This window comes from Natrix helvetica (genome assembly GCF_964273705.1).
Source record: "Natrix helvetica genome assembly, chromosome: 12".
Lineage (NCBI taxonomy): Eukaryota > Metazoa > Chordata > Lepidosauria > Squamata > Natricidae > Natrix > Natrix helvetica.
The window spans coordinates 12,757,268-12,781,627 of record NC_138556.1 but is presented as its reverse complement, the minus strand read 5'-3'; the positions used below and the strand labels follow the sequence as shown (position 1 = coordinate 12,781,627).

Below are 24,360 nucleotides of genomic sequence, written 5' to 3'. Positions count from 1 at the left end.
TTTCGGTTTTTGCTTTCTGCTCCGACTGCTTGGGGTCACTAGCAAAAGATAAAAAGGGCTTGGGATAACTTTGCTGGTTGCTTTTCTGTGGTTTTTGTCTTTCATCAGCGGTATTCATCATCTTTCCTTCTAACTGGCTGCACTCCCCAGCTCCCACTGTAGACACTAATACCCATCTTTGTCTATTTTCTTCTTATTCTTATACACTCCATGGAAATCTTTGTAGGGAACATTAACTTCGTCTTGCTCGTAAGGCCCCTGAAGTTTTCCTGTTTATGTTCCTTGCCAGAAATTTAAGAGAGAAGATAGAAGCAACCTTTTAAGAAGAATGTTTATTTATTTATTTTATTCTTATGGGAGAATGGAATAAGAAAAAGAAACTCCAAATTATTGGATGTCCATGACAAATTCTGTTAGCCTATTTTCTGATCGTTCTTAGAGATCAGAAGAAGAAGAAAAAATCAGAACTGTTTTTATATTTATAAATGATAAATTCGTAGGTAGGTAAAACTGAATGTTACCTTAAACACACTCGTTTTAAGCAGTGCCCAAACACAAAAGATTATGATTGAGGGGTAAGAAAGTTTAGCTAATGAATTCCAGGAATTGGCATTTACTTCGACTGTATTAATTACAAAACAAGTTTATAATAACAGAATTCTCTGCTCTGCAAAACCTGCCAGGTATCTGTTTGCTACAGCCCCAGGTGGACGCTTATTTTCATAGGCTTTGATTGTTTTGTAGCGGCTCTTTTTAAAAGATTGGTAGTCCTCGACTTACGACCACCATTGAGCCCAAAAGACATGTGTTGCTAAGCCAGACATTCCTTAAGTGAGTTTTGCTCCCATTCTACCGCTTTTCTTGCCGCAGCTGTGAAGTGAATCACTCCCGTTGTTAAACGAGTAACACGGTTGTTAAGTGAATCTAGTGTCCCCATTGACTTTGCTTGGTCGCAAAAGGGGATCACATCATCCAGGGCACGGCAACCGTCATGGATATGAACCAGTTGCCAAGCATCCGAATTTTGATCACATGACCATGGGGATACTGCAACGGTCATAAGTGTGAAAAATAGCAAAGCAGAGCAATAGCACTTAGACTTATATACCGCTTCATGGTGCTTTTACAGCCCTCTCTAAGCAGTTTACAGAGTCAGTCTCTTGACCACACCCAACAGTCTAGATCCCCATTTTACCCACCTCGGAAGGATGGAAGGCTGCGACAACCTTGAGCCTGGTGAGATTCGAACTGCTGGCAGGAAGGGAAGGAAGGAAGGAAGGACAACAGCAATAGCACTTAGACTTATATACCACTTTACAGTGCTTTACAGCCCTCTCTAAGCTGTGTACAGAGTCAGCCTCTTGCCCCCAACAATCTGGGTCCTCCTTTTACCCACCTCCGAAGGACGGAAGGCTGAGTCCGCCTTGAGCCTGGTGAGATTCGAACTGCCAAACTTGCAGCTAGCAGTCAGCTGAACTATAAGGTCCCTTCCAACTCTATTAATCTGAAGTAGCCTGCAGTACTGCACTCTAACCACTGCGCCACCTTGGCTCAATGACCATTGACTTATGACTCAATGACGTATGACCATTTTTCACACTTACGACCATCCTTATAGTCACGGGATCAATATTCAGCCGCTTGGCTACTGACTCATATTTATGACAGTGGCAGTGCCCTGGAAGGGGGGGGGGTGTTGGCTTTAAGGGTTTGGTTTTTTTCTCTTTCTTCTGAATCTGTAACTCACGGTCTTGCATTCCTTTACAGGCAACAGCTGAACAGTTGCAAGATGCTTACTTCCTGCCGGAATTTGTCCTTTCCCCACAAGGAAGCTTTTTGGAAGACACTGTAGGGGAGCAGTTCCTTACCTACCGCTTTGATGATCAGGTTGGTCTGCTGAATATGAACTGAGGGTGATCCTTTTATTCAATGTTGGGTATGCCCCTGTTTGTTGTCTATGGAGATTCTCAGCCATCCAGATCATGATTGTCCCAAAGGTGATTTTTCAAGAGGCAACTGGACTTTCTGAGTTTTTCTTTGAAGACCTTCCATTCCCCACCATCCAGTCAGAGCTGAAGAAGCTTCTTGGATGAGAAGCCAAACGTCTATTCTCCAAGGCACCTGAGGGTAGAACAAGAAGCAATGGGTGGAAACTAATCAAGGAGAGAAGCAACTTAGAACTGAGGAGAAACTTCCTGACAGTGAGAACAATTAATCCGTGGAACAGAAGTTGCCTCCAGAAGTTGTGAATGCCCCAACACTGGAAGTCTTTAAGAAGATGTTGGATAGCTATTTGTCTGAAACGGTATAGGGTTTCCTGCCTAGGCAGGGGGTTGGACTAGAAGACCTCCAAGGTCCCTTCCAACTCTACTATTGTATTGTATTGTATTGTATTGTCTTCAAAGAAAAACAAGGAAATTCAGTTGCCTTTTTAAACAAGCACCTTTGGGACAGATTCCCATATATTCCTGGGTCTCTATTCTTGAAACCAGATAGATAATATGGGGAATTTTTTCCTCAAGGACTCTCTAAAAGAATGCAAACGACCACTTTCTGTTCCCCACCATCCAGTCAGAGCTGAAGAAGCTTCTTGGTTCTTCAAACAAAAACAAGAAAGTCCAGTTGCCTCTTGAAAAAAGCACCTTTGGGTCTCTGCTTGTTGGTGTGATGGGCTGGTGCTGTGTTAGTTGCCTTGTGTCTAAGCCAAGGCTATTTCGAATAGTCCTTATTTAGCAATTGTCTCGTTTAGGGACAGCGATGAAAAAACAACAACTTTACGCCCAGTCCTCACACTGAGGACTGTAAAGCAAAGGGAAGCCGAAGTAAGATCTTAAAGAGAGTTGAAATTTCACTTAGCAACTGCTTCACTCAGTGGCCGAGTTGCAGGCCCCAATTGTAGTTACTAAACGAGGACTATCTCTATTGCCCTTAGAGTAATGGAAAGCTACAAAAAGTAAAATGGCTTCCCAATTAAATTAACCCCTATCAGAAAGAGGAGGTCATCTTAGTCTGCATAGATAGGGGAAGTTAAGAATCTGTGAGCAGAAGGCAGCCATACAAATGACTCGAGAAAAGTCGTAAAATGAACAAATTTCTCACTTAACAACATACATTTTGGGCTCGATTGTGGTTGTAAATTGAGGACTACCTGTACTGCATAAAAATGTCCTTTTATGGAGAGCTGATTCAGATTAGTTTTGTCGGGGTTCGTTCATAAGTCCTTTCCATTCCATTTCCACATTTATCTGCGAGGGCTTGGGCTTGAGTCAAAGATCTGCATACTTTGATGATGAAGTTAGTAACATAATGTGTTTTAGGCACAACTTGGGAAGTTTTTAAAAGCCAAAAAAAAAAAAAAAATCACCCCATTTTTAAAGAATGGCAAGAATAACTGTTTTCTCAAACATATGTTAATTCAGGAAGTGGTTTCCTTTGAAATGAAGATCCAATTGTCTTCAGTAGCCATCCAAATGTTTTTACAAAGGAATTTCTTATAATCACCTTCCACAAATCATATAGACAGAAACACTGCAAACTAACTCTCATATTGTATTTTTTTTTAAAAAAATTGAACATTTGTAATATTCACAAAACCATCTTAGAGAAATCCCTAAATGCAGTTAACATTCCATAATTTGTAACCATGGAATGCATCTCTTTCCATATTTATTTATTTAAAAAAAAATATTTTTTTTTTGCAGGACTCGTTTATTTTGTGCTCGGTGAACTTTATGAAACAGTGAAATTAGAAAGGGAGTTACTAATGGATAAAGCAGGGACTCTGGAAAATAATAAACCATGTTTCTTCTTAATTAGACCGGCAACGCTGTAGATAATTGCACTAAATGTGGAGTAGAGATATAATGGCAAAGAAAATAGCACGCAAGAACCTCTGTTCATTTTGGCAAACGATCTAAAGTTAACCTGGGAAGTGTGTCTCAGGCGGTGGACATTTGTTTCTAACAGGGGGCCTCCCCCAAACACGTTGATCTCTGCATGAAATTGACGGGACTTGTACAGGGACACTTAAAACACAGGGGTAGCACAGTGTGAGCAATGCAGAGATTTAAAGGCTCCCCCACGCGCCAGTCTGGTAAATGGTTTCCTTTTTCCCTGCCCAGCCAGCCTGGCACCAGGTAAATTTTGTTCATGGCAACTGTTCTTTCCCTCAAGCATAGTCTGATATGTGAGAATGATGGCCATGGTAGTTTACAATTGTGGGGTCCTTGGTGCTCTCTGAGAGTTGTGGTTTTCTTGCTGTTGTGGCCTGCCAGCGTAGCTGGTGGCAGACTCAGACAGCGAGGAGGTTGGGGAGGAACATGGGCCAGCCTTGGAGTCTAGGGAAGGCTCTGAGGAGTGCTCTGCATCGGAGGCAGAGATGGGGCCAGGGCCATCCGACAGTTATCAGCTGCCTTCGGAGTCAGAGATCAGTGGGGCAGAAGACTAGTTGGAGCCTCTTCCCGAGCTGCCAGGAGAAGGGAACAGCTAAGGAACAAAGGTCAACTCAGGAGTAAAGGCATAGGTGGACAGTGAATGGCCCCTCCCATAGGGAATAAAGAGGAGCAAAAGGGAAGTGGAGTTTGCAGGAGACAATTAGTTCAATTCAATAGGGTGAAGATCTCTTCCTGACTTCTTGCCAAGGAATTGCTGCTACAGCTTGGCATTTGGAAGATATCGGCCTGGCAGCTCTCCAAGCCTGATAAAGGACTGTAGTTGTGAAATCTCTTGAAAGACTGTTTGCTGGGACTTTGCTGGAGAGGAGTTCCCTTTAACCTAAATAAAAGAGGTTTTATCGGGATGAGGAGTCAGCTTCATGATCTTGGGAGGCCTAGGTCAGAACGCTTGCAGATGTTTCATGCAAGTACACCAATGATATTACCTGGTTGGGTAATGAAACATCTGCAAGAAAACGCCCAGGCTCAGAGAGCACCAAGTCCAATCCTAGTTACAAATGTTCTCTTCTATCAGTAATTATAATTTTCAGAATGGCCAAGTTTCTTGAAATACCATCTCTGGGGCATTTCCTGCGGACCTTCTTAGTTTGATGCCAATCAGTTAAGATTTGAATGCCCTCCCCCCATGTCAGGTTTTCTAAAAATGCCTTAATTGATTCAATTAATGCAAATTCAATGATGCAAATCATTCAATGCCAAAGGAAATCTCATCTCCTCTTTGGTTCGACCAGCCAGCCCACCTTAGCAGATGGGACTTGGGGCGTCCCTCTTCTGCCTGATCAGAGAGGTAGAGGAGAGACAGACCCATAAGTAAACCAGCCCCAAACCTTGAAGGCTTTAAAGGTGGCAACCAATACCTTGAATTGCAATAGCAATAGCACTTATATACCGCTTCACAGTGCTTCCACAGCCCTCTCTAAGCTGTTTACAGAGTTAGCATATTTGCCCCCAACAATCCAAGTTCTCATGTTTCCGACCTCGGAAGGATGGAAGGCTGAGTCAACCTTGAGCCTGGTGAGATTCGAACTGCCACATTGCAGGCAGCTGGCAGTTATCAGAAATAGCCTGCAGTACTGCACTCTAACCACTGTGCCACCACAGCTCTAGCTTATCTATAAAAGAGGTGAGAAGGTTTCTTATTGCTTTTCCCCCCCCCAATGGCCATGATGTGGGTTAGACTGACGTGTGAATCAAGCCTTGATTACATTCAGAGGAGAGCTCCTGGAAATCACTGGGACTTAAAACCTTTTCAGGATCCAACTGGCTTATTTCAGTGTGTCAGATTTGATTTAGTGAACATGTAGGGTGTTAGTTGAACTTTGGCAGTGACCTTATCCCTGAGAAACCTGGTGCCTGAGAAAATAAAATTAAACGAATAAATAAATAAACACGATTTGCTGGGAAGAAAGATTTTAACAGCTCATCTTTACCCTTGCCTGCCCCGCATGGTTTCTCTGTAGCTTTTGGTTGCTGCTTTCTATCTTTGCAACACAAATATTTGTTTCTTTGCTGCTACAATATTAAGGTACGTTATCCAAAAACTATGGTTTTCTCTGAAGATAGAATGAAGGGCTGAACTGGCATGTAATGCTGTTAAAAAGAAAGTTACTGCTGCTTACACATTTTTTTCCCCAAATGTGTATCTTAAAAGACTTACTGTTAGATTGAAATAGAGACAAGTAAAATATTAATAGTAACAACCTAGAGTTTGTTCGAACTGCAGCAATGCTGCGCATGGATTCATATTCTGCACTCATAGTTCATTATATTCAGCTTTGGTCTGGCAGAAACACGCTTATGTTTCTAAGGATAGCTGTATATAACCCTTTAAATGCAACCTTGTAAGTGTAGCAGATAGAAAACCTTGCAATTCCACATCTTCTGTGTATAAAAGTGAAATACCACTCAAGCGTCATCGCAAAATCTCCAGAACCATAAAGCCTACAAACTTGAAATTTGGCACGTATGTTCCTCTTGGCTTCTAGGTGCTCACTAAGAAAGGATTTTTCGAAATTACCATCAGATCATTAGTATTTCTTATAGTATTATTAACACACTCTGATGCTAAGGAGTTCTACTCTCCCTCCCCACTTGAAAAGAACTGTGTTCCAACTGCCACTTGGGCCTGGATGTGGCCAGCACGTGACTCATCGCCTGCGGATTGGGAGTTTAGACATTCTACTCCCCCTTCCCACCTGAAAAACGCTCTGATGCTAAGGAGTTAGACTGAGGGAGAGAAGGGAATAAGATAGGAGAAGCCTCTGTGGGGCAAGCCTGAGGGAGAGAAGGGGATAGGAGAGGATCAATGGGATCAGCCTGAGGGAGAGAAGGGGGATAGGAGAGGAGAGGCTTCTATGGGGGAAGCTTGAGGGAGAGAAGGGGAGAGGAGAAGCAGATCTATTCATTTAGTTACAGTTTCAAGCTGTAAGTGTTTATCAAGCTCAATCACATAATTTTGTAGCGGAGCAAGGGTATTCAGCTAGTATCCATATGTTATTCAATAGCTAAAAGGGAAGAAAAGGAACGTTGATTTGCCCCCGAAGTATTTCTACAGCCCCTGTTTCATTCTTGCACTGTAGTGGTTAGCATATTTCTAACATTACTGAAGTAACATTATTTGTAGTGTGTGCTAGGAAGGGTTGGATATTTACTGAGAAATGTGTTTTAAGTTCTTGGCTGCAAAACTTGCTTTGTTCCTTTTGGACCCGTTCGTATTTGGCACCCCAAAACCATGCTCCGTCAATTATACACAATTACTGGAATTTAGGCACATTAAGCAACATAGTCAGTAATGCATAAAATGTGCTCCAGAGTTGATGGCTAAAATTCTGACAGATTGCTGTAGTTGAAATTTAACATGTCCAAAAATCGATTTCCCTGTGTGATATGTCAACATTTTTGTCTCTTAGACAACCCTGATCAACCTCCCCCCCCCAAAATATCTTCCTGTTTATCCTGGATAATCCTAAAAACTATGCATATGTTTAGGCTGGCTGTTGGGCAGCGTAAGAGGTTATCTACATTTGGCTCTAAGTAACGAGTGTTGCCTTTCTAGAAACATCATATTTTTTATTTTATTGTCGCTTCTGCCTTTCTAAGTTGCTCAAGGAAAACATTCCCCCCCCCCCCAAAATATCTGTAGTGCTGGATAACTCACATACTGTTGTTTCCTCCCCCCCACCCGCAACATTCAGATACTGCTTCCAAGTACTAAAATCATTCCAGATGACAGACCACCAACAGTGGACATGAGTAAGGTTATGGGACTAATATGGTCATCTCCTTGATTCTGTTTCTTAACGAAGATCTAGGACAGCCTCTCCTAGCTTGATACCATCCAGCTGTGTTAGATTTCAACTCCCATCGTCCCTGATTCTTAGTCACTTTGGCTATGGGCGCTAAAAGATTTGGGAGATGAAAGGCTGAATGAATGTACAATTTATTTCTCTTTGAAAAGAAACAGCGCTGAATGAGAAGTCCCGCGTAGGGTGGAGAAAGATCCTGCGGCAAGACAAGTGAGAATGGTCGCTCCCTTTCCAAGTTTGGCCCTTCATGTTAATTTCTCCCTATCTCTGCAGATAAGCAGTTTCCTGGCAGTCCACGGCTCTCATTATCTGTATGGGAAAGTTGGATGGGGAGCACCCATTTAATGGAGAAGGTGCACAGATTTCTGAGTCTTCCCACACTTTTTAATGCATTGCGTCAAAATTGTATTACAGTACAGGCCAAGAAAGCATTTTCTCCTTGGTTTTCTCTGTCTTTCGTTTTCTGATCCTTTGTCTCTTTTTTTTGCCCCCCCTCAGGACATTCTCCAATTTTTCAGTGATAAAATCAACCGACTGTGCTTTCATTAGCATCTTTCTTCTAACTTTTCACATTTGACCCATTTTTCTTTATGCTTTGTCTCTTCATCCCTCAAAGTCAACTTTCAGTTCTGGGGTGAAATTCCATTTCACATCTTGCTTTCCGCTGCTCCTTGGTTCTCGTTCACTTTGTCTCTTAAACTTTTCTATCCTGTCTGAAAAGACTCCAAGACATCCCATTTGGGACTTTGTCCACCCCCACCTCATATCTTTGTCACTCTTTCAATTTAAAGGATGTAAGCAACAGAGACTGAATGAAAAGTCTCCGGCAACTTTAAGGGTCAAAACGATTTGAAAGTTTAGCATTTCACTGGTGAACATTTAGGGATAATCCTTGACTTACAGGACGCATATAGGACACAGAGGCTCAATGGCTAAGACACTGAGCTTGCTGATCAGAAAGGTCGGCAGTTTGGCGGTTCGAATCCCTAGCGCTGTGTAACAGAGGGAGCTCCCGTTACTTGTCCCAACTTCTGCCAACCTAGAAGTTTGAAAGCACGTAAAAATGCAAGTAGAAAAATAGGAACCCCCTTTGGTGGGAAGGTAACAGCATTCCGTGCGCCTTTGGCATTTAGTCATGCTGGCCACATGACCACAGAGACATCTTAGGACAGCGCTGGCTCTTCGGCTTTGAAACGGAGATGAGCACCGCCCCCTAGAGTCGGGAAGGACTAGCACATATGTGCGAGGGGAACCTTTACCTTGACTTATGACCACGACTGAGCCCAAATTTCTATTTCTAAGTGAGACACATTTGTTAAGTGAGTTTTGTCCCATTTTATGACCTTTCTTGCCTGTTTTGCTAACTGAATCACTGCGGTTGTTAACTTAGTAATAGCAATAGCCCTTAGACTTATATACTGCTTCACAGTGCTTTCCAGCCCTCTCTAAGTGGTTTACAAAGTCAGCATCTTGCCCCTAACAATCTGGGTCCTCATTTTATACAACTCGGAAGGATGGAAGACCGAGTCAACCTGGTGAGCCTGGTGATATTCGAACTGCCAAATTACAGTCAGCCGGCAGTCAGCAGAAGTAGCCTGCAGTACTGCATTCTAACCACTGCACCACCAAGACTCTTAATACAGTTGCTAAGTGAATCTGGCTTCCCCATTGACTTTGCTTTTGGAAAGGTCAGATAAGGTGATCACATGACCCTGGGACACTGGAGCCGTTGTCAAGCATCCAAATGTAAATCACATGGTCATGGGAATGGTGCAATGGTCCTAAGTATGAAAAATGATTATAAGTAACTTTTTCCAGTGTCGTCGTAACTTCGAACGGTCACTAAATGAACCCTTGAAAGTTGAGGGCTACCTATACAGACAATACAAGAAAATACATTTTTTATTATTTTGGGCTTTATTGGCTCTCAATTTACATAAACAGACCCATTAACAGCCCGATGTAAAATGTTTAACAGCAGAGAGCCTTAGCATATGCAGATCCATTCCCATTAAATGGAAATGTATTATTGCGTCTGCTGAGTTGACTTCTAAATAAGCTTGTGTAGAACTGCAAAGTCAGCCTGCGATAGTGTTTAAAACTGTGGGATTGTTTTCAGATTAAATATGCATAGGCATACTTAGTACAAATCTTTCATTTTAAGATGACAGCAATGGAGAAGATTCAGCTTACATTACGCCTTTAAAAGTACTATTGATTTTAATGCTCACTTTTGCTGATGATTTATATCCTGTCTTTGAACTAAAAAAGAATGCAAAGCAATTTTTAAAAGATGCATTTGTAGGATTTTGTTAGACAATAGCAGAGCGTGCCACTTTTTGATCTAGGTTTTTTTTTTTTTTTTGGCCTGATTCTTTAATCTGGAGTGTGTAAAATATAAATGGACATAATTTTTAAGTGGCTCTTCCTTTCTCCTAATGTGGTTTTTGTTTGTTTGGTTTTTAAAATCTGCTTATTTGCTTTACACGATGACAAAAACCGTTAAAAACAATATGGACAGATGAATAGAAAAGATTACTTCTTTAATCGGTTGCAATGTGGTTTTGATTTTTTGGCAGTGCTGGTGGAATACGAGGACCAGAAAAATTTGTGCTTCTAAGTCAGTCTTATGTCATAGGCACTGTAACATAAATCAAGCCCTGGTGTTTTCACTTGAAAAATCTGAGGGTTTTTTTCTTTCTTTTTCTTTTTTACTTTTTAGTAACTTTATGTGTGAGGTGAGCTTCTCAGTTGGCTGAGTTTCTGTTAACCATTTGTGGGCAGTGTGACTCCCCTGCACATTAGTTAGTTATATTAATTTATTGTCATTGCACCTCGTACAATGAAATATAAATGCAATCTTCAGTGTACCTCATACATAAGAAAACTATAACAATAAAACAATAAAATCCTTCACATTCTATATAACTGAATTGAAAACCCCTGATACTGCATTCATATTGCACCATACAGTCGAATTCAATATAGTTACTGCTCTGGGATAGAAGCTGTTTTTCAGCCTGTTGGTCCTTGTTTTTATTATCCTGCAAAAGGTAAAGGTTTCCCCGCACATGTGTACTAGTCGGTCCCGGCTCTAGGGGGAGGTGCTCATCTCTCTTTCAAAGCCAAAGAGCCAGCACTGTCCAAAGACATCTCCGTGGTCATGTGGACGGCATGATTAAACACTGAAGGCGCACGAAGCGCTGTTAGCTTCCCACCGAAGGTGGTTCCTATTTTTTCTACTTGCATTTTTACATGCTTTCAAACTGCTGGGTTGGCAGAAGCTGGGACAAGTAATGAGAGCTCACTTCATTACACGGTGCTCGTCCAGTACGGTCTGCCAGATGATAATAGTTCATTAAAAAAAGGGTGCCCAGGATGAGATGGATCTTTAAGAACGTTTTGAACTTTCTTAAGACGGTGAGAGCTATAAAGCTCTTCCAAGGCAGGGAGAGGGCAACCAATGATTTTCTGGGCAATGACGTTAACCCCCCTGGAGCACTGTGATATCACCATTGCTCAGGGGATGTCCAGTTGGAGGTTCCTTTCATACCCCCATGAAGTTGCCCATTAATATCCTTGCAGTTGTCCGCTTTCGAACTGCTGGATTGGCAGGAGCTGGAGCATGTGACAGGAGCTCACCCCACCCTGCAGCAGTGACGGGTCTCAAACGCAAGCCTGCTGATTGACAGCTCAGTGTTCTAACCTCGTGAGCCGCTGTGCCCTTCCATCTGGGCCATGTGTAATCGTGGTTTTTTTCTTGATAGATGCGTCAAAAGTGAAAGACAGGCACATGTTCCCAAATAACCTCAGGGCATGTACCAAGAGAGCCCTGATGCAGCTGAGATCCTCAGCGGGTATCGATTACATGTTTGAAAATGTGTGCGCCTGCTCCCTGTAGGGTATAGGAGTTTTGGGGAAGAAGCATTATTGTAACCACAGCAAATACAATTACCGGATGAAAGTGTGAAAGCAGCAGCTTTAAGTCTGCTCTCATTTTCAATAATATGTAAGGACCCTGTCACTTTTAATAATTTTTTTCCTGCATAGTTAGTGGAATTTTAAAAAAAAAAAAAACCTTCGCAGAAAAGCAAGGCTTCTGATGTTACCGTTTGTTTTGGCTCTAAAGACCATATCTTAATATAACAGAATCCCTATAAAATCCATCATCTATTTTTTCTGAAGCAGTCTCAGCCTTGCAAGGAATTGATTTTCTCTTTCGGCTTTTGACTAGCTACTCTACTCTACTCTACTCTACTCTACCCTATTCTACCTACCCTACATTCTACCCTACACTCTACTCTACTCTACCTTACTGTACCCTACCCTACCTACCCTACCCTACATTCTACCCTACACTCTACTCTACTCTACTCTACTCTACTCTACTCTACTCTAATATCATCTGTTCTGAATCTGGGGGAGAATAATATAGGGCACCTGTTTTATATACCACATCAGCCGGTCAATGGAGACAAGACGGGGAATATAAACAGGGCTTCTTCCATTCATTCTTTGTTGGGAATGGGGTGGAATCTGTCAGGTGATTTATGCTGCCTACTTTCGTAAGAAATGTTGGAGACATTTAATTAAACAGGCACCAGAAGTCCTGAATTAACAGTGGCTTGAATTGCTTGGTGGAAGCAGGAGTGGAGGAAGGGAAAAAACAGATTAATACTGTTAACACTGACCTGTTGTTTGAAATGTTCTTTTGTGTGTGTGTGTGGGGGGGGATGCACACTATATTATAGTGCTAAATTAAGAGCTGAATGTATGCGTTTCTTATATTTGGGGAAGATTGGAAACCATTCTTGGTATATATTTTTGTTTTGTTTTCTTGTTCTTTGTATCTTTCTGCATCTCTGTTTCTATCTGTGTTTTTTTTTCTCATTGTCTTTCTTCCTATCTGCTAGTTTATATTCGGCAGAGTTCTGGGGCAAATGCGTAGCACTTTGGATGGACCCATGAAAATATTTTCATAATTTAATAAACCTAATAAATATTCCAGAAGAAATTTCCGAAGCACACCTTCATCAGGGCATTTGACATAAAATACTGAAAGACATTTCATTAATGGACCGGCATAACCATCCAGGAATGTGGCAGTCCTTAAGTTTTGGAATCCGATTAGAATTAGATTCTTTAGGGTATCATTTAAAGTGACAGCGTCAGTCTCATGGTAAAGGACCCCAATATTGCATGAATACAGTGTTGGATTTCTCGTTACAAATTATTAAGGCCAAAAACCACCTTTTTCTCTCTAGCTTTCTAATTTGATTTGCCTTTTTGCTGCAGGCAAGCACACGCTAAGGTCATTCCATGTTTAGAGAAGGCCACATGGCTTTCAGAAAATTGAAAACACTTGGAGCATCTTTGTCTGAATTCATCGGTTAGAGCTGATCTCTTGACTCTTGAGACTGAAACATATCTTTCTTAAATTATATTCACTTAACTTGAATACTTCATACCTGTCACATGCTTAAATTAGAAAAAGGCCTTTAAACATTTGTTCTGTGATGCAAGTGGTTCATCCTAGGGAGGCATAGGTGAAGATTCTCTGGGATTTGTAGAACTTGAGCTTGAGTAGTCTTTGACATACAACAGTTCATTTAGTGTCCGTTCAAAGTTACAATGGCATTGAAAAAAGTGACTCCCCCAGGGAGCGTGGGCGTGGCCTATTTTGTGGGTGTGGCTTGGTGATCATGTGACCAGGTGGGAGTGGCTTGGTGGTCATGTGACTGGGTGGGCGTGACTAGGTGGCTATTGTCATGTGACTGGGTGGGTATGACTAGGTGGCTATTGTTAGATACTTGTTCTAACTACAGTGGTTTCCACCAAGGTCCTCTGTTCCAGTGGGAACAGAGGTTTAATCCTATTGGTCGAAGGGTCTGACAGCTCCCTATAAAAGGGCTGCTGTCAGACTCAACCTTCGCTGGATTGTTCCCACTTCTTGTACTTAATAAAGAGCTGTTGTTACCGTTAAGCCTGTGTGTGCCTATCCATTACCCAATCTAACAGGTATGGTCATGTGACTGGGTGGGCGTGACTAGGTGGGTATGGTCATGTGATTGGGTGGGCATGGCCATCTCGATGTCATTCACATGGAGGGGCACCTCGCCTGGCTTCTCCTTGCCCCTCCCCTGCCAGCCAGTCCTGGCCTCGCCTTGCATGTTATGGTGGGTGAGGAAGCATTTTCAAAATTATCTTCCCCTTGATACTAGCCAATAAGATGAGATTTTGCTGTCAGAAGACCGCCTGATGTACATTTCCAAATATTGTTTATCACCATTCTCTTGGTAAAACTGTGTGGAGAGATTTATAAAGAATAGCAGAGTTTGGAGGTTTTCTAATCCAACCCCTGCTGAAGCATGAGATGTGACCCTATACTATTATGGACAAATTTCTTCTTAAAAGCCTCCAGTGATGTTCCCCCCCCCCCCACTTATGACCATTGGAGCAATCCCCAGGACAGTGGTCGGTTACGACCAGTACGCCCCACTATGGGCATACCGGTGCCTGCTGAGAGCACCAGGTACCGTTCTGGTACGGTGCTCTGGAAGACTCATCTGCCTGCTGGTGCTCCTTACTGGTATTTGCAGTATAAAGCTCCTCCCAGGCAGAGAGAGGGCAACCCATGATCCTCTGGGCAAAAGATCCGAGAGGGTTGACTTTTGAAAGAGGTTGTCAGGCCTGCAGCCGGTTCCTTTTAGGATCTTTGGCCTGCCACACTCTCCATTATTTTACTGTGCTTTTTCATTAGTGGGGAATTGGGAGGAGGAATAGTAAGGAGTAGAATGTATTGTTGTCAAAATAAATAATTCCTTCGTAGAAGCCAAAGGTCATCTTTTGCCTCTACACTTCTGAGCCTGACCGTGACTGGATGGGTGGAACTGCCAATGTGGCAGAGGAAGATTGGACCATGTGATGGACTTGTGGGTGTGGGGGGAAAGATCTTGAACTTTCAACTGGGTGGGGAAAAACCAGGAAGCTTTCAGATTCGGGTTTTCCACAGATGTGCCAACATGTCTCTCTTAATAAATTGGAACTTAGAGCAATACTTTGCCTTGGACTCTGATTTAATTTTGGATGATATTTGGAACGCTGACGGAGGTATTTTACCCCCTTGGAATCAAACCAAGCAAGATGCATCTTTTTGGAGACCAGAGCAAAGCCTTGGTGAATTAGGAGATGATTTTACAGGATGGCTGTTTTTCCCCACATGTGTATATCTTAGAACGAAGAGAAGAAACTCCAGTGACTGTTGCACTGAGAGAATAATGCGCAACTGTGTGTAACGATTAAGATGCCATTAAAGCCTCTCTCTCTTTTTTTTCTGGCTGCCTCTTTTCTGGAACTTGCTGACATTTGAGGTTATTCATCACCTTAGATGATTGGGTGCCCTGGGTCTCCTTTCCTCCCCACCCCACCAAGCACAGTAGAAGACTGTGAAAGCTGCCAAGGAAACATGGGAGCAAGTTGATTTCTGCCAAATAGATAGCTCTGGTTGTGTCTCTCCCCGTTAGCAGCAAGGCAGCTAAAAATACAAGTCGAAAGCCGTCAAGCTGTTTTCCAAGCTCCCCGAAAATATTGCAAATGCCCGCGTGGTGTTGACTTAATTTGAAAAATCTGTGCCTAAATTGATTGAGACCAAGCGACGAATTGGGTTTACGGTTTTACGATTGAATTAAAAAATTAACGTGTATGTTCTGGACAAAAACAGCTCACCGTTTTAAAAAAGGAGTATTGAGCGTTGGATCCAGAGGTGGTATTCAGCAGGTTCTGATCAGTTCTGAAGAACCGGTAGCGGAAATTTTGAGTAGTTCGGGGAACTGGTCAATACCACCTCTGACTGTCCCTGCCCAGTGATGGGTTGCCAATTTTTTTACTACAAGTTCAGGCGCACTCGCGCAACGCTCCTAGGCATGTGCAGAAGTATCTGGGCAGATGGGTGGAGCCTCCTACTGCCGCTACTTCCAGTTCCAACCTTATCCAGGCTGAACCAGGAGCAACCCAAGCCCTGCTCCAATCTATTCTCTGCCTCCCGAGTCCCAGCTGTCAGCCTCTGCTTCGCTTACTTACTATCGGCTGCCATAGTAATGGGGAGGGTGGGGGCATGGTATTTGGGATGGGAATAAATGGTACAGGAGTGATACGAAAAAGGAAGTTTTCTTCTCACCATCTTCTGCGCATGCTGGTGGCCGGGTGTTTGGACTTGGTCAAGGCCAACCGTCCTGCATATCAACATGACGATGCCTTTTGGAGATGCACCCCACATGACCCCTAAGGGAGTTGCAGATTGGACACTGGGGTGGGGGTCATTGGAGGGAGGGGGCTGGGTTATCCTTTGATATGTCCTTGTTCGCGCCTTTTTGGCTCAGATCTTGCTTTCCTTTCACTGCTATCTTTTCATAACCAGTAAAAGTATTTTAATGCCATGAACAATGGAGTTAGCAGTTTTCTTTCTTGGTTATTGATGGAGGCACGCCTGGCACCAGCTGATGGATAGTAAATGGGGATTTTGCAGTAACCTTCCCCTGGAGTGGGGTGGAAATAGAGATTTTGCAGTATCCTTCCCTTGGCGTGGGGAGGGAATGGAGATTTCACAGTCCTTCCCCTGCCACGCCCACCAAGCCAAGCCAAGCCACACCCACCAAGCCACGCCCAGAGAACCGGTAGTAAAAAAATTTGAATCCCACCACTGGCTGGGTCTACATTTTCTGTATTTCTTACCATTCAAGAGATGGGGGGGGGGGGAAGACACCATTAGTCTTGACATCTGTTTTTAACACGTTCCTTTACATTTTTGGATGACTGCCCACTCCGAGCTGAAAAGTGATGAAGGGATCAGGCAAAGATGGCCGCGGGGTCTGTTCCCAGTTGGTACGACATCTGGAATGTTGTACATGGTGGATAGATTCAGAGCTGTAGTTTAATATGATTGGTATTTAAGTAGTAGGCCTGCAAGAGAAGGAAGGACGAGGATTGAGAATTTGCTTGCGTATTTGGCGGTGATGAAATGTTTGAAACATCACTGGTGCTGAGTTTTTTCTTACTGTGCGGTTGGGTGTATCTGTGTGTTACATCACTTACTAATTTGGAGCTTTATAGGGCCGACAGTGAAGTCATTGTTGTAATACAGTGTTTCTCAAACTTGGCGACTTTAAGTCCTGTGGACTTCAACTCCCAGAATTCCCCAGCCAGCCATGCTATGCTGGCTGGGGGATTCTGGGAGTTGAAGTCCACAGGACTTAAAGTCGCCAAGTTTGAGAAACACTGTTGTAATAGGTACAATTACTTACCTTCCTCAGAAGCTTTGGCCATGTGTTCATTTGTCTTTTCTCTGTGTCGGAGGGTGGCTGTCTTTCTCTGCTTCCCTTTCCACCATGATTATATTTACTTAGAACAGTGTTTCTCAAACTTGGTAACTTTAAGTCCTGTGGACTTCAACTCCCAGAATTCCCCAGCCAGCTATGCTGGCTGGGGGATTCTGGGAGTTGAAGTCCAGAGGACTTAAAGTCGCCAAGTTTGAGAAACACTGACTTAGAAGGAAGCTGTATATTTATTTAAAGAAATAATTTGGGTTGTGGTTTCCTTCCTTCCTTCCGTCCGTCCATGCAATCCTCCCTCCCTCCTCCCTCCCTCTTTCCATTCCTTCCTTCCATTCAATCAATCCTCCCTTCTTCCTTTTCTATTCCTTCTTTCCATTCAATCCTTCTTCCCTCTCTCCCTCCCTCCCTCCTTCCTCCCTCTTTCTATTCCTTCCTTCTATTCAATCCTCCCTCCCTCCTCCCTCCCTCCCTCTTTCTATTCCTTCCTTCCATTCAATCCTCCCTTCTTCCTTTTCTATTCCTTTCTTCCGTTCAATCCTCCTTCCCTCTCTCCCTTCCTCTTTCTATTCTTTCCGTCTATTCAATCCTCCCTTCTTCCTTTTCTATTCCTTCCTTCCGTTCAATCCTCCTTCCCTCTCTCCCTCCCTCTTTCTATTCCTCCCATCTATTCAATCCTCCCTTCTTCCTTTTCTATTCCTTCCTTCCATTCAATCCTCCCTCCCTCTTCCCTCCCTCCCTCTTTCTAATCCTTCCTTCTATTCAATCCTCCCTCCTTTCCTCCCCCTTCCCTCTTTATATTGCTTCCTTCCATTCAATCCTCCCTTCCTGCTTCCCTCCCTCTTTCTATTCCTTCCTTCCTTCCGTTCAATCCTCCCTCCTTCCCTCCCTTCCTTCTCAAGGCAGCAAATATACCTAATAATCCTTCCTCTTCCTATTTTCCCCATCACAGCAATTCTGTTTGGTGAGTTCAGCTGAGAGAGATTGATTGGCCCAAAGCCATCCTTCTGGCTTTCATGCCTAAGGTGGGACTAGAATTCACAGTCTCCTGGTGTTTAGCCTGGTGCCTTAACCACTAGACCAAACTGACTGTCTTTATAATTTTCTTTCCCCCTTTTTTTGTTTGAGGTTCTTCTGGTTGGTTACTAAAACAAACAAACAAACAAAACAATTTTTCTTGTAATCCAATGACAAATTTAGCTTATCTTTTTTATTTTTATAATATTTAAATCCCTTAGCAGTTACAATATTGGAAAGTGAATATTCAGAAGGGCTCCCCCTCCCCATCTCTCTGAAACATTAGACCAGATTCTCACTGCGGCTCTTCCTTCAACAGTATCCGTGTAGCATTTTACCTCCTTGGCAATTTTCCACTTACATCTAAATTAAATTTTATCACACTGCAGTCACTGTTTCCAGTCAGTTCAGCAGTATTTGATTCTTGCCCTTGGCTCTGAGTGCCGTTCATTTATTTCTTTATTTTACAATATTTATAGTCCATCCCATTCCTCTTAGATTCTGGCTGGGGTACAGCAAACTCAAAGGCAAGATGCAGAAACCCATTTGCAAAGCGTTTAAACAGATTTATCAATAATCAAATAAGCATTATAAAAACACCCAGTAAATTAAATTAGGGAAGTAAGAACCAAACTCATACCGAAACAAAATGGCTTTAGCCTGCATACAAAACAACAACAGGGTTGAGTCCATCTACACTTCTGGGAGGAGAATATTCCATAAGATGAGTACGACTATGGAGAAGATGTAATTATCTCCTCTTTAAGTCCAACATGATTGTTCTTTTCATGACTACCTGTTTTAGATAGAAACTAGCTGATAACCCAGTATTGCCCTGGCATTTTTTAAATATCCTAATCCTGTATTAGACAGGAAAAGCCCTGATTTTGTTGAAAATGTCCAGGCCAAACGTAATTTCTAATGTTGGATTTTCCCCCTTACCAGAGGGAGCCCCCTTGTGGAGTACTGTGAAGCCATTACCATGGCAACTCCACTGCGCTGTACAGTAGAAGCCATTTTAAGGCACAACAGGCTGTATTTTAACAGAACACAGGCCCTGAGGGGGTGTTAGGGATGCCTTACCCCCATAGTATTTGTTTCCAGAGAGTAAGCAATATGTGTACCAAGTTTGGCTGAAATTGCTGGAGGCCTTCTACAGTTATGCTGGAACACAGAGCCATTTATATATATATAAAAAAGAAGAGGATAGATAGATGAATGTGCTAGGTAACAATTTCCAATGTTCTGTTTTTAAACCCTCAAGATCTTGATATCCTGTTTGTGAAAGAAAGCACCTTGTATTCCCTTTCTCTTTAAAAAAGTATGATTTTTTTATCACTTCTTCTGGCCATATTTAGTAGACCTATCTCCTCAACATGGGCACTTTTAGATATTATTCTGTGAAATTTATACTGTTTGCAGTATCTTCCTTTTTCTTGAGCTCCCCCCCCCCCCATTCGCTGCCATGGTTTGATGGGATTTTTTTCTTGTTGTTCAAGTTTGGGAAAGATACTAACATTTATAAACCCAAGAGTGAGTAGCTGATGTGAATTCTGTGTAAGGATCATTGGGTGGAAGAGTTTAATTCCTGGATCCATGCTAGATGCAAATGAGACCGGAGTGCCCTGCGCACGGTCACTCATGCGCTGGTGACGTCTCGCCTGGACTACTGCAATGCCCTCTACATGGGGCTTCCCTTGGGACGCATCCGGAGACTGCAGCTAGTTCAGAACGCAGCCGCGCGGGTTATCATGGGGAGTACACGATACTCCCACGTAACACCCCTCCTGCGCTAGCTGCACTGGCTACCTGTGGCCTTTCGGGTGTGTTTCAAGGTATTGATTACCATCTTTAAAGCGCTCCATGGCATAGGACCTAGTTATCTAAAGGATCGCATCCTACCACACACGTCCCTATGACCAATCCGTTCACACAGGGAGGGACTCCTCCTGGTGCCGTCCGCTAGGCAATGCCAGCGGGCGACACCTAGGAGTAGGTCCTTCTCTGTGATGGGCCCAACCCTCTGGAATGACCTCCCCCCCGACATCCGAACTACCACCGACCTCCGCTCCTTCCGTCAAAAATTAAAGACTCACCTGTTTCAATCAGCTGGCCTGGCACTCTCTTAGTTTTGTCCCCCCGGGGATATTTCAATTGGGTTTGGGTATTTTAATTGGGGATGTTTTTTAGGGTTTCTATAGTATATTTATTTCTTGTACAGTCTTATCTCCTCCATCCAAATGTTTAGTATTTAATTGTTTTATATTATTGTATTTTATCTGCATTTTATTTGACTGTACACCGCCCCGAGTCCCTTTTTGGGAGAGGGGGCGGTTTAGAAATCCAAGAAATAAAATAAATAATAAATAAATAGAATATTTGCTTTATACTTATTCCATGTCATTCCCTTCACAGTCTGCGGGTTTTAAAATATAATGCATGAGAATAGGAAGCATTTTTAATATCCACAGAAGAAATGGTGTAAAAAAATTCACTTAACTTGCAAATATGCTTATCCCAAATGAATAGTGGGGTCAAAGGGTAAGTAGAAGAGAATGCTTAAGCTCATTAAACCAAAACAATTATTTCCACAGTTTCTTCTAACCGCATACATTTTGTATGTCTTTTTGGTCAAGCATTTTGAGCATGTTTATTAATGCTCTGTCCTTCCATGGCTACATACCAGCGGCTCCGGTTACCCAATTAAAGCAATTTCCTTTCTTTGCCAGCAAAATGTTTTCTTGAAATGACTTTCACTTCTTGGGGTACTTGAAGTGGAGAGCTTTAGGAATAACAACACGTCTGTGTAAACGAAAACATTATTTTAAGGAACAACATTAGGTCAACTGACTACTAGACTTTATATACAGAGTTCTTGGAAGTGAGTGACATATTCACAGACTGCATTAAGATAGCTTTGGAAAGTATAAACTTAGAAATACTATATGCAGTTGGGGGGGGAAGGGAAAGTCAGAGTAGATGAATAAAGGAATTCTTTTTTCTCTTGTTTTATAACAGGAGTTGGAAAGGGACCTTGGAGGTCCTCTAGTCCAGTCCCCCCTACTCAGGCAGGAAACATTATATCATTTCAGACAAATGGTTGTCCAATCTCTTCTTAAAACCTCCAGTTTTGGGGCACCCACAACTTCTAAAGGCAAGTTATTCCACTGATTAGTTGTTCTAACTACCAGGAATTTTTTCCCCTTAGTTCTAGGTTGCTTCTCTCCTTGATGAGTTTCCATCCATTGCTTCTTGTTCTGCCTTCAGGCGCTTTAGAGAATCAACTCCCTCTTCTTTGTGGCAACCCCTGAGATATCAGAACACTGCTATCATGTCACTCCTAGCCCTTCTTTAGACATACCCAATTCCAGCATCCATTCTTTATATGTTTATTAGTCCCCTAATCATCTTTGTTGCTCTTATCACTCTTGAATTCTGTTAACCCTTACCTAGCACCCAAAAAAATGCTGATCTTTAGATTCTCGTGGTTACGCATTAACAATAAATCACCTTCACTGTTCCTTTGCATCGGACAAATTAGCTCAAAGTCACTCAAGTCAACTTTCATGCCTAGGCAAGACTAGAACTCACCTTCTCCTGGTTTCTAACCTGCAGTGCTAACTACCATTGGCTTTTCTAACATTGTCTTTCATTTTAATAGGCAGATAGCCTAAAGATGGAGTCTATTCTTGAATCCTAGCCATTGGGATAAAATGGGAGCGTTCTTTTGCAGGGACAGTGTGGCCGAAACCGGAGAGATGAAATAATATTTGTGAGTGAGAACTTGAAAGAGACAAGACAAAATCCAGAGGGTGTCTGAGAAGCTAGGAGAAGGCCTCCACTGTCTTGAGGATGAAATCATTCGAAATTTCAACTGTGTATTTATTAAAACTGAACAAGAATAACCATTAAAGCTCGATTCAGATAAGGGCTTGCCAATCCTAAAATAGATGGCTGGAACCTTGGCCTCTGGTTGCATTTTTCTTTTCCCTCCGTGATGTGAGCCAAGAAATATGCATCTTGTCGATGCTCATAAGCACGCACAGCCAGACCGGTAAAGCAGTGGTGCAAATAGTCCTTCACTGCTACCTCTCTAAATATATGGTGAAATTCAATTTTTAAAAACTACCAGTTCTGTGCGTGTGGTTTGGTGGGTGTGGCAGGGGAAGGATACTGCAAAATCTCCATTCTCTGCCCACTCCAGGGGAAGGATATTGTAAAATCCCCACTCCCTCCCCACTCCAAGGGAAGGATGCTGCAAAATCTCCATTCTCACCCTTCTCTTGGGGGAAGCATACTGTAAAATCCCCATTTCCTCGCCACTCCAGGGGAAGCATACTGCAAAATCTCCATTCTCACCCCTCTCTTGGGGGAAGGATTCTGCAAAATCTCCATTCTCTCCCCAATCCTGGGGAAGGACACTGCAAAATCCCCATTCTGTCCCCACTCCAGGGGAAGGATACTGTAAAATCTCCATTCTGTCCCCACTCCAGGGGAAGGATACTGTAAAATCTCCATTCTGTCCCCACTCTAGGGGAGGAATACTGTAAAATCTCCATTCTGTCCCCACTCCAGGGGAAGGATACTGTAAAATCTCCATTCTCACCCCTCTCTTGGGGAAAGGATTCTGCAAAATCTCCATTCTCTCCCCACTCCAGGGGAAGGATACTGCAAAATCCCCATTCTGTCCCCAGGAGTAGGGTGAGAATGGAGATTTTGCAGTAACCTCCCCCAGGAGTGGGGTGGGAGTGGAGATTTTGGAGTATCCTTCCCCAGGAGTGGGGTGGGAATGGAGATTCACTTAACAACCGCGGGGCTAACTTAACAACTGCGGGGGTTCGCTTAAGCAACCGTGGCCGGAATAAGTCATAAAACGCAGCAAAACTCACACTTAGCAACAAAAATTCTGGGGCTCAATTGCAGACGTAAGTCGAGGACTACCTGTATTTGATTCTGCAAGCAGCAGATTCGCTTGGGATCGACCGTCCTCTGATACGTTCAAAGTGAATTCTGTGTACCTTCCATATGTTGTTTTCCATGCTGAATTCTAAAACGGCAACATTCCTTCTGCTTAATGACACAAACCACTGGAGCAATGATTTGGCACAGTTTTTGGCTTCGCTGCTTGCTCTTGAATTGGTCCTGAAATAGTCTCTCGGACTGGCATGCAATCGCTTCCCTGGCACACAACCCTGGACAACATTTTTCCTTGACTCTTCCTTGATTTGTTGTGTGGAATTTTGCTGTTGGCCACTTGCAGCAATATCGCCTGTCTTCCGTGTTGCGATGCGGATTCCTTGCTCAGGCAGCCTTTTCCAGAGTAAAAGCAAAGAGTTGCCTTGTGATGACCTGTGAGACCGGCACTTAAACAAATTTTGAAATTAACAGCTGTCCCAACGAAGGAGCCGTCCTATCTTAAATTTCTGTGGGAAACTTTTTGGGTCAACGTTCCTATAATCCTATCTAGGGTCTTCAAACATGACCAGGTGTTGTAAAGGTACTTTCCCAAAGGAAACAATTGTTAAAATTAACACCTTTTCGCTACCACTCTAATGGCAGAAAGTGAAGAGGAATTAAGAGCCTCTTGATGCGGGTGAAGGAGGAGAGTGCAAAAGTTGGCTTGAAACTCAACATTAAGAATATTAAGATCATGGCATCCGGCATTCTCAATTCCTCCTTCAGAGAGGGAACAGCCAGGTCAGCTTCAACACATTATTGCAGCCTGATTTCAGCAGGAGCAGCTGATTGGCGGGTGGATCAGCCTCCCTGAATACCCCCAATCAGCTGTTCCAGGCTGCAGGGATTGCCACAGACCATCACCTCTAGTTTTTGGCTACATTCGGTGTATAAGACGCACCCAAATGTTCACCCTCTTTTTTGGGGGGGAGGGGGAAACTGTGTCTTATACTCTGAAAAATATGGTGATTTTTTTCCTAGTTCCACTTATTTTAGCTGTGTGTTTCATTGCTTTAGCTAATGGTTGTGTTGCTTCGTTTGGGCTGAGATTTCATTGGGGTCGATTAAACTGTTATGTGACACCCGAAGAGTGGAGTTAATAGTCAATTCAGCAATTTAAAAGAAGAAGAAAGAAAGAAAGAAAGAAAGAAAGAAAGAAAGAAAGAAAGAAAGAAAGAAAGAAAGAAATTGCTCTATGTGATTTCTCACCAATCATGAGACCTACTTGATTTTGGGGAGAATCGTGGAGATTTGAGATGTCAGTGAAACAAAAACAGAGCCATGCTCTTCTTGGCTTCTGAA

The 24,360-nt window shown here is 42.9% G+C and overlaps 1 protein-coding gene across 3 annotated transcripts in view; it reads left to right on the top strand.

Moving 5' to 3' along the window:
• Positions 1–24,360, top strand: part of ADAMTSL3 (ADAMTS like 3) — a 164,540-nt gene that overhangs the window by 37,163 nt on the left and 103,017 nt on the right. For all 3 annotated transcript variants that reach the window (XR_014176353.1, XM_081964718.1, XM_081964717.1), the window contains one exon: positions 1,768–1,887. Coding sequence is in view for 2 of the 3 variants with exons in the window: in XM_081964718.1 (XP_081820844.1) it covers positions 1,768–1,887 (120 nt within the window). In the remaining variant the exon portion in view is untranslated. The remainder of the gene's footprint in view (positions 1–1,767; positions 1,888–24,360) is intronic.